The following is an 11,239-nucleotide window of genomic DNA, read 5'->3' as shown; positions in this document are numbered from 1 at the left end:
CTACAACTTCCTTTTCCCCAGTTATCTTGATCCCACCCACCAAAATCCATCCAGCATTATGCCTCTAAAGTCATCTTCCAGCACTCTGACCAGAGGAATCCTCTCTTTGAAACCTGTTGTTAGCTCATTGTCCTGTTAGCAGGGTCAAACTTGTTCTTTCAGAAGCCCTCCACACTAACTCTACCCTTATCTCCTACGCTGTGTCACAAACGATGCTATTCTTGACTCCTCTTTTCCTTCTGATGCCCCCTCCTCAGCATCTCTCTCTATACCTCTCCAGGTATGGAATGTCCTTCTAAAGCCATTTTGCCAACCCATTTTGCCAGCATACATACAAACCATCAACTTCCATTTAAATCCCTCCTGAATAATCACTTCTGCAATTTCTCCTACGATTTAACATTACATATGTAAAAATAAATGCAGTTGTGCACTTGCCATTGTCAATACCAAGTAACCCTATGATTATGTTGTTGGAACCCATGTCCTCCCACAGTCCTGACCAGTCCTGTTGTTTTGTTTCCCCATCCACAGGGCAGGCTGGAAATTTTACTGTAAGCTGTTCCTGGCAGGGACCTCTTCTTTTATAGGTCACGATAAAGTTCCTAACACATTCCTGCATGATGGTAAAAAAAACCCAAAACCTGAAATTACGGATCATGAGAGGCAGGAAAAACTCCTTTAATATCTCAATAAAAGGACATAAAACTCAACAATATTGTGCATCTATATTGGGTGGGGATTGGAAAAGAATGGAGACATGTTGATGGTCACCACATCAGACCATTGCATGGTCTTTAATACTGAATATGGGAAGCCACAAGTGAATTTAACAATTCAGTCATACAGCTAATAAGAGAGTGTACCTTTATTTTAACATGTGCACTGCACTCGTGCAGTAGATACAATGCCAGCAGTCTTCTTTCAGCACAGTCAAATGACTACCAATCAAGTTTTTAAATATTTAATCACATTTCTTGGTGGAAGCAGCATTTAGTGCAAAGAATAAAAACCATTTTTTCAGTCTCTGTTTCCATGTGTAGTGAGGCACTCGTCCAACTATGTCCCAACTGGCTTTAAATGTAAGATGTTGTTCAACTATAGCAAGTTTCATCTGAAGTTCACATGAAGCTGATTTTGTTTAAGTTTACACTACAGCAATAACAAATAAATAATGAATGACAGTGTTTTAAACAAGGCAGTAATGTAAAGAGAAAAACAGCTGTGTTCAGTGTTTGCCAGTTTGTTTTCTACTACATCTATCTCTTTAAGAAAGTCTACATAAAAACATTCCGAATCAAAAGAGTTACACTCCCCATCCTCTTTTCACAATGTCAATATACGAGGAAAAATTGTCATATGTATTGATCAGCTTTCAAAACAATGCTTCCTCCCACCTCCCCATCACCCATCAATTTAAGACTCCTCTCCCTCATTGAACATTCCAGGGACTGATTTCACAGCATCTTTCCACTTTCAAACAGCTCTAATTCCATGTATCTATGCAAAACAAAGCAAGTCTTTGTGCTACAAACCTATCAAGTGTATTAGATCATGTTCTAATCCACAAGCCTGTGGAGGATGGGGGGTGTACGTGTCTAGAACCACTCCAAACACCAGGACATGGGCTATCTTAAACCTCACTCCTGCAAGCATCCATGCACGCACACTTAACCTTACTTACATGAGTCATCACAACCAAGTCAATGGTACTACTCATACATGTGAAGTTAAGCACGTGTTTTTGCAGCATCAGGGCCATATATAATCCCACTGACTTCAACCTTCAGCCACAGATGCACAATTACAACTGTTCAGGGTCTAGCAGTATGGTCACTACAATGTTCTGTGCTCTGGATGTGACACTGCCACGAATGCCAAGGACCAGGAGAGGGCTCTTTCCACTTTCCTACAAGGAGACTATTCTGTAAGATTTGGTGGGACTGCACAGGCTCTAAATCAAGGAGTGATTTGGCCCCAGGCGTATGAAATCAGTAATGCTGCTTGCAATCGCTTAAAGCAGTAACTTAAAACAGGGAATACAAAGAACTTCACTTAGCTTCCCAAGTTAAAGTGGTCCCTCTAATAGCATAATCATACATACAAAAATATACACCAAGTGAAGAGCAACGGGGATTTTTTTTTTGCAAGGGTTCTAATTAATATCATTTTGGATTTCTTCACAGGCTATTTACAGTTCGCTAGTAGTTTTGACACGATAAAACACATCAGTTGTACTGTTTCTTCAGAGTGTAATAATTGGAAATTAGTTTTTTGACAATCTGAATTCACTGTTAATGCGGGGGGGGGGGAGGGGAAGGAACCACTTCACCTCAAACTACAGTACATGGGAAACCTGGTGTTTAAAGATAGTCTCATTTTGGTCCACAATCTCAGATCCTCAGGGAGGGACAGTGAATTTTTTTTATTCTCTCTTTCAGACATACCAAAGGCTTAAGACTTCTTACCTCCTCTGAGGTGGAATCTTTTTAATGTTCTGCTTACAAATAAAGTTGGCAATCAGTAAATAGCAAGCTTTTACAAAAATATAATTTCAGATGATGTGCAGAAATATTGAAGGGAAGAAATTTTTTCCTTAAAAAATCCCACAAAAAATAATGCACCCTTCCTTCCATTGGAATTTTGACTTACCAGTGAATACCATGTCTGGGCCTAATCCTGAATTAGTGTCACTGTGGACACCTGACTCCCTATGATCAAAGTTTAACCTAGTGAAGTGAATACATTTGTTTCAAAACACAAACTATGAATGAACAGGACCTAAATCACTTTCTCTCGTCTTCCCTTTTACACGACTTTCATTCTCTATGGACATAATGTTCTGCCATAAAGCTAATGGGTGTCTGACTACAAGAAGCCTCATTACACATTTCAACATCCCACATTCAGGTGGGAATGAAAATAGGTTTTAATTTTCAAAGTTATGGTGCTGAAAATACCTCTATAACCTACTCTTAATCCATATTAAAATCAAACTATTAAATGTGACAGGAGCTAAGTAATTCTAAGTGGTGACAGGTGAGAGCTTTGTCTGCTGAAGAGACTGCAGCAGCATGATGAATGAAACTAAGGCGTAAACAAATGAAACCTCATATTAGCTCCTCCCCTTTATAACTAAGGACATAGAGTATTCTTTTAAAAAGTTATGCCCTTCACATTTTCTGTAATGGAAGCACAGTGGTATTCACTTAAGAGAAACCCGCAGTCCTTTAAAAGCACCATAATCTATAAGTGAGTTAATATCTGGAGAAAAAAAAATACAGGGACCACCCTCAGGAATGAAATGTTAAAGATGTTTTTTTTTAATCAGTTTGTGAAGATCTACAAAAAAATAAAAAGGATCACATTCTAAAGGTTCAGTGCATTCAGCAGCTATAGTTTTGCTGCTAATTCATCTTTAAGTTGACTTTCAAAAATAACACCCTACCTCATCAAAATATACATTTTCCATTTGCTTTTAAATTAAAATAATAATAAAAAACATTTAAAGAATTCACAATCAATAGCATGACTAAGTTTCAGGATCATCTACAGCATATAATTTAAAGGTTCAAGATGCCAATATGCAGCACGCGGCAAGCCTATATGCTCCATGCAGCACACAATTAGAATATCTTGATCTTCACACTTCAGTTCTCGTCTTCCAAATGGTGTAAAACACCCACCTGAAGAAAAAAAAAGTCAAGGAACAAAGCAAACTGTGTAGTATATTGTCAAAGAAACACTTTTAGAACTAAAGTGAAATAAATCTCCAAATAACCCCTGTTTATTATAACTCAGAAAGATAGGGTGGGTAATATCCCCAACATTCCTTCTGGATCCCAGGAAGTAGCACCCCTTTGACATGTAGGGGTAGATGCCATTTTTGTGAAGTACCTCTTTGCCTCACACTCATGTTTTTTTATTTAGTATCATGTATTTTTCCTGCAGTTATATGGAAAGATTTGTTCCACAACTGCCATGACTTCTACTTATAGTTTCTGTCATTTCTGTCCCTTTCTTACTTTGCCTGCCATCACACTTTCTTGGTTTTGATCTTGGGTATTCCTCGTAATGTTTCCCTCTTCTTGTCGTACATTGGGCTGGAAGCAGTTAGCACAACATTTTGTTCTGCTGGCAGCAGATTCTGGCCCCTTCTTCATGAGTGCAGAGGGATCCAGATACAGCAAAACCAACACACTTCCACTGTGCAGAAGATGTGAAGAGGCAGCAGCAAGGAGAAGTGATCTGCTTGAACTCCCTGTTTTCTGTTATTCATGGGGTATGATGAAAATTAGATCCACTTCTGTGTAAATCTACTTGCCCCCTGTGGTATGGGAAGGAGGGAGGTAAGGCGAAGACTAGGGCAAAGTTTAGGATGAGAGTAGTATGCATTGCTCTGCAGCACTAACAGATGACAGTGATCTAAACAGAGTACAGATGGAATTTCCTTCCCATTCTTATGTCAACTTTTCTGGAATACTTATTAGTTTTAATATCTAGTTTTCCTTTTTTTTTTTTTTTTTTTTTAGAATAAAATGTATGCTGTTCACATTAATGCATACCAGAAGTCTAAGTTAAACGAACAAAAGTTATGTCCTGCAGACATGCCGGAGGCTCGTCTGAAGGCAGCATGACTCCTGCTGCCCTTATTAGCATTTCTGTATATATGGTGGGTTATCTTGTCATGTCGACAGTTAGACGGAATGAATGAAAACTTGCCCTTTATAAGAGCTGTTCACTTGGAAGCCTGATTATGCCTATTTAGTAGCCAGAATTAATAGAATTAGCTTTAGTGGCATTTCATGTCAATTACCTTACTGGAAACATTTAAATATACTTTCCAAAGGAATGAGTATTCTTCTTGCCATAGTTCATGTAGAAGCATTTTGCAATACTACTGCACAAACAACACTTAAAGTCTTTCATACAAAATACACCCAAACCATCTACAGAGTTAAATTAAGCAAAGCATGGCCTATATAATAGACAGTGAAAAATATGGTTTACTAAATACATTAAAGCTGTTAGTCATAAGGGTAAAGCCAAAAGAGATGGCATTTACGCCTTTTCTATTCGTCTTAAAGATGCTTTAAGATGCCATCTGAATATTGATGGATAGTTGGCAAGGTCAAGAGAAACAGGAAGATCGTTCCAGAGGGCAGGGCTTCAGAACAGAAGGCTCTGGAAACAACTGTACCAAGATAGTACACAGGAACAGAAAGGAAGCTGTACAGGGAGAAAACACACAGAGACAGAGGCAGAGTGTGGCAAAACCACACAACACTTTAAAAACCAAGCAGAGCAGACCTAAGTACGCAGGAAAAAGTGGGCAACACCAAGCAAGAGTCTGGAGAGAGAAACTCTAGGAGATCACAGAGGAGGAGCTGCAATAATCAAGGCAAGCGCAATCCTTTCAGGGCAGGCCACCCATGAAGATGCCTCTATGGAGGTGAAGACTTGGGTAGCCTTTTCATGCCTCAAACCTCTTCCCTTGATGCGGGGAGAGGAAAAAAAAATACAAGCTCAGAGGAAAGATTTCCTGACTTTCATTCCTCTGTTTTTCCACAGGAGGTGGCTATTTAGACCAAGGAGGGAAAATAATCATCAAGGTGAAGGGACAGAGACAAAGACAAGTTGAAGGGATGAGGGGAGGGAGGGAGGAGCAGCTTGTCCTGGGCCCTGAAAATCCTGGCCAAATCCCTGACTCCTTGATTTTTCATTCCCCAGGTTTATGAGTTTATCCTATGGAGGTATACTCCACCACTGACTACTTTATAGGAGAGTTAAGGAACAAGTGGCCCAATTTTGAAAGGTGCCGGGCCCCTCTCACAGGGACATCAAATGGGAGCTGTAGTTTCATGGCACTTTTAAGCCATCCTCTCCCCCGCCCCCTACTACAGTAGTTCACTTCCTGTTTAGTAATTACAAAACATGTTTAGATTAGGGCATTTAAAACTGTTGTCTTGTTCGTTTAAAGAAAAAAACTATTCAGTTCACTCCAACCCAACAAACTGGGGTTGTTTGATTTATTAATCATACAGGCTCAACCTTTTATATTTGTCAAGGATACAATTCCATGTATGAGGGTACACATACAGTTTCCTTTGAGAACTCCACAGGGCAATAAAGCCTACCAAGCTGTTCTTCATAGAGGGTCAAGGCTTCAGTCAGATTGATACAGTTTCCCTGAGAGGAGGACAAAAACAAACAAAATACATCAAGTCCAAGTTACAATGAAGTAAAGAAAAATTACAGGTGCATAGGCACAAACACATTATACATTAATTCTAGGCTGCTCTGCACTACTGAGATATGTTTGAGCTCTTCTTAATACACAGTGCTTCTAATGTCAAATGCAAGATGAAGTCTGAATAACTTGTTTTTCCATCTCACTTACCCTTTCATGTAAAGAAACCTACCCAATCACAATTTGTAATGAATTTGTAAGTACTAGAGGATTGTCTGACTCCCTTCTCATTAGCAGGAGCATTCACTGCATCAGTGCTTCCAATTACAGCAGACATTAATGGTATTTATATGAACAGCATCTACTCCATAATCATTTACTTTATGATTGTTTCCATACATTAGTAAACAGCATTATAAGTCAGGTTTTTCTTAATTAAAATCTTAATCAGACTATGTTGTATGAGTTAATCTACATTTAACAATTTAATCTACTCATCCATAAAACAATATGTTGAAACAACAGAGATTCAGCAGTGGGATTTCTCCCTTACCTTTAGTTCCTTTGTGTCACATTACTGAAATGCAGGTGCTTCCCAAGAATACTTTTTTTGTATCTAAGCAACCAACAGCAGTTTTCTCCCCTCCAAAAATATTAGCAATTATTTGCTGAGCAAAAGAAAGTAAAATCTAAATGACCTGCTATTATTTCCCCTCGTAACACTATCACCAAGACACCACCACCTCCACAGGAGGACAAACTAAAAACCATATTCTTCCATTCCAAGTAACGAACTCCACAACAACCACCCACCCCAACAAGCCAGGCAGTTCTTGGGGTATACAACCTTTTATGAGACTAACTTGAAAAACTGAAAAGCCATGGTTTAAGAATCATACTCTTCAACAGGCAATTGAGAAAGTGAGATATGAGGTCGCCATGTAAAGAGGGTGGTAAGTAGAAGTCATGCAGACACTTCTCTGTACCTGGTTTGAAAAAAAATTAGGGATAAGTCAATCCCTTCTGAACATCTCAGGAAAAGAAGGTAAGTCCATAGCGTAGGCTATTATTTTAGGTGGTTCTGCAAGTCTAAGAAAGAGGTCCATATCAAAAATGTATGTCATTTGTTCCATGGTAGCCATCCCACTTGTGGATTTTGGTACCAATTGTAGAATTGAAGGCAAGACAACCAATTTTGAAGAGGAGGTGCTCTGCCATTTTAACAAAGTGCTCCAACAACAATTCCCCATTTAAGTACATGTACATACTTGCAGTTCATTTGTTTTCCCAACTGAACAAAAACATGCTCTCTCATCACTTTAACCAGGAAAAGATGTAATGTTGCTAGATAAACAACTTTATTCAGTGACATTTGCTGGAAATGTTATATTTTGTTCCTGAAAGATATACTGAGCATACTGACAGTCCAGCCCAGGCTTGTACTCACTGAAGGGACATCGGATTAAGATTCAGCAGAGGCATTTCCTCCTTCGAGAGACAGATACAAACACACCTTACATTTGGTGCAATCTGCTCATTCTAAAGTTCTAGGTTTTTTTCCTTTGGTATATTTTTAAAGGGTTCTTCAGAAGTATTTTTATGACTCCCAGAGATAAGTCATCTGACAGGGATAGTTTAGCAGCCCCCAAAGACTCCATCAGAAACAAGAAAATCTTCATTTCAATTTGGTTGTCCTGGAGATTTACCAAATAGCTTTCCAGATGGTTTCCAGGAGTCCCATTCAGCACATCCCTGTTAGAGAAAAGTCAACTGGGGAACTAATTCAGGATCTCTGCTGTCACAAACAATCAACAGTTTCCTCCACAACATGCATATATTCTATTTTAAAGAAACATCTAAGAAAATGGTTGTCATAAATATAAAGGGAAGGGTAAACACCTTTAAATCCCTCCTGGCCTGAGGAAAAATCCTTTCACCTGTAAAGGGTTAAGAAGCTAAGACAACTTCGCTGGCACCTGACCAAAATGACCAACGAGGAGACAAGATACTTTCAAAGCTGGGGGGGGCTGAGCGGGGGAGAAACAAAGGGTTCTCTCTGTCTGTGTGCTTTTTTTTGCTGGGACCAGAGCAGGAATGCAGGTCAGAACTCCTGTAAAGAGTTAATAAGCAATCTAGTTAGATATGCATTAGATTCTGTTTTGTTTAAATGACTGAGAAAATAAGTTGTGCTGAATGGAATATATATTCCTGTTTTTGTGTCTTTTTGTAACTTAAGGTTTTGCCGAGAGGGATTCTCTAATGTTTTGAATCTGATTACCCTGAAAGGTATTTACTATCCTGATTTTACAGAGGTGATTCTTTTACTTTTTCTTCAATTAAAATTCTTCTTTTAAGAACCTGATTGCTTTTTCATTGTTCTTAAGATCCAAGGGTTTGGGTCTGTGTTCACCTATGCAAACTGGTGAGGATTTTTATCAAGCCTTCCCCAGGAAAGGGGGTGTAGGGATTTTTGGGGGAAAGACGTTTCAAGTGGGCTCTTTCCCTGTTATTTTTGTTAGATGCTTGGTGGTGGCAGCAATAAGGTCCAGGGACAAAAGGTAAAATAGTTTGTACCTTGGAGAAGTTTTAACCTAAGCTGGTACAAATAAGCTTAGGGGGGTTTTCATGCAGGTCCCCACATCTCTACCCTAGAGTTCAGAGTGGGGAAGGAACCGTGACATGGTGGCAGAACGGTGGGATTAACTTGAAATCATTTTGAGATCAATTTGAACCAGAAGCACAGATTTAAAAGGTGTTTACCCTTCCCTTTATATTTATGACCATGGTCTATAACAAAAAGTCTATTGGTTCTTTACAGTCTTATGCCCAAGTAGAATATTTCGTTATTCCACACTAGAAAACACTGCCTTTATTCCTCAAATCAATCTTACGTCTGGACTCTTATGTTAGCATTCAGCAGAGTATCTGAGTGCACCTTATACTTCAAAAATACTCAATTGGAAGACACTAAACACTGCTTTAGATGTCATCTGTTGACACGCTAAGAATGCTAAAATCAAAAGAGGTTAGCTTTGGCTGGTCTGCTGAGGTCTCTGAGCATTACAGCCCTTGGTTAACAAAATTCCCTTTTATTATGAGTTACATAGAGGATAAATGCAAGGTTTTTCTTTTTCTCAGTTTTCTCCTCAATAGATTAATACAAGAAATCTTTATTGGCACATTCTTGCTAAAGGTAGATTTGAGATCTCTAATCTTTGGGGTCAGCCTAGTAACATTTTACCCATGCTGCAATAGACTAGACCTGTAAAAGAGATATCAGGGTGTGTGGTGTGTGAGAGAGAGAGAGAATCATAGGGGGCACCTCAAAAGGTGTTCCTTCTTCAAGGAACAAACATAGCTACATAGGACTTAGACTTGTATGAAACGCAAAAAATCCAGATGGTCCAAGTGAGAAAACAATGAACAATAAAACCTGAGCTGGCATTTATTTTTATATATATATGTATATACACACACACACACAGAGGGCCTGTACTGGACATTTCCAAGAGATTTCCAAGAAGGGGATGAATCCTTTCTCCAGATTTGCAGACCTGCACCGGAATCACTACTGCATCCTCAGCCAAGCCACTCCTTTCCCCCTAATCACAATGGCAGGTGATCAACAGAGTTGCAGACTCAGCTCCCTTATTTGCTCCTTGTCTGGATTCTGCCGACTCTGCATTGAGGCACAGGGAACCCAGGACCACACAGGTAAGTAGATATGGTTATCAGCTATCTAGATGAGGACTGGAACAGCCAACCTTCCATCTAAAGAGATAAAAGCTACTTACCTCTGTCACTTAAACCAAAGGCAATGCTGCTTACCTTCATGTGGCAGGAAGAGAGCTTATATTTTGCAGACCTCCAGTCACTAGAAGCAGAAGCATGAACTAACAGATCTTCAACTCCACTTTCAGTAGCAACAATAGCTTTTTTACCATTTTTTAATTTCCAATGGATGTGTCACATTTATCATAGCAGACAAAAAACAGAGGAACTTATATGTAATGGTATAATCAAATCTTACTGACGTAATAACGTCTGAGCAAAAGTCCCTAAAAACATGTTCATGAGAAGAACTAAGCCTCAACATTGTCACTATTTATTGAGAGTAGCACTCATAATAATAGACCATTAATCTTAATAACATAAGAGAGTCATCATTAAACAAACTCTTGGCTGCATTCTAATCTTTCAAGAATTTTAAAGAATTGGATAATTCAACAACCAGCACCAGCTTCACAGTTTCTAGAATGACCTTCTCATTACATGCCCAAAAATCTACCCATCATAACCCTAGAAGATGTATTGCTTTTGACCTTTACATCTTAAATTTGCATGGAAAAGAGACAAAGGCAAAAAAGCCTAAAGTAACAAAACACTGCCTAAGCAAAAGCAATTTTTTTCACCAGTTTTGAGAAACTTTTGGAGTAGTCTGAATACAGAGATTTAAAAAAAAAAATTAAGCAAGGTATCTTCTTTTTTTCCTTCCAGACTACTTGCATGATTTGTACCTGACTGGAAAGACGTAAAATACTACCACTGCTATATATATATATATGGTTCTCATTCTAAAGACTTAAATTTCACCCTTTTTTCTAAAAGTCCTCTTATCTGAAGGTGAGGATCAAGCTCTTTTAATGACTTTGATGACAAAAACCAAGGTGGATAAAAATCAATGTTTTTTTTTTAAAAAAAGTAAATAAAAATTGGGTTTTATTTAAATCGGATTTTTTTGATAAAATGCTTTTTGATGAAAAACCTATCTCAAGATAGTTTTAATTAAGATACATAATAGCTCAAAGATATCATCATGGAATAGGGATTATAAATTCTAACTGATAGTATGAGACAACATATTCATGTAATGTTTAAGAAAAGTTTTGTAAATGAGTTCCAATAGTTTGTGGATTAGGGACCCAATCTGATGGGGTTTCAGGGGCTTCTGCATAGATGATTTAGGCTAATCTTTCTATCTACCCAATGGGACTCAGTGCTCAGTCTAGAAGATACCATCAAAGATGCTTAGTTTTGCAGTTCTCAAAC

General features: G+C 38.5%; 1 protein-coding gene across 1 annotated transcript in view; it reads right to left on the bottom strand.

The window, feature by feature from the left end:
- Positions 1-665: 665 nt before the first annotated feature.
- The window catches only part of SMS (spermine synthase), a 78,534-nt gene continuing 67,960 nt past the window's right edge, over positions 666-11,239 (bottom strand). Inside the window, exons 10-11 of the mRNA XM_084642585.1 lie at positions 6,074-6,189; positions 666-3,686 (exon numbers count right to left, since the gene is read on the bottom strand). Coding sequence (XP_084498711.1) covers positions 3,644-3,686; positions 6,074-6,189 — 159 coding nt within the window. The 3' untranslated portion in view covers positions 666-3,643. The remainder of the gene's footprint in view (positions 3,687-6,073; positions 6,190-11,239) is intronic.

The sequence above is a fragment of the Lepidochelys olivacea genome, assembly GCF_965140295.1.
Source record: "Lepidochelys olivacea isolate rLepOli2 genome assembly, chromosome: 1".
In the NCBI taxonomy this organism is placed as follows: Eukaryota; Metazoa; Chordata; order Testudines; family Cheloniidae; genus Lepidochelys; species Lepidochelys olivacea.
The sequence above is the reverse complement of the archived record's forward strand: the minus strand, read 5'-3'. Positions and strand labels throughout refer to the sequence as shown.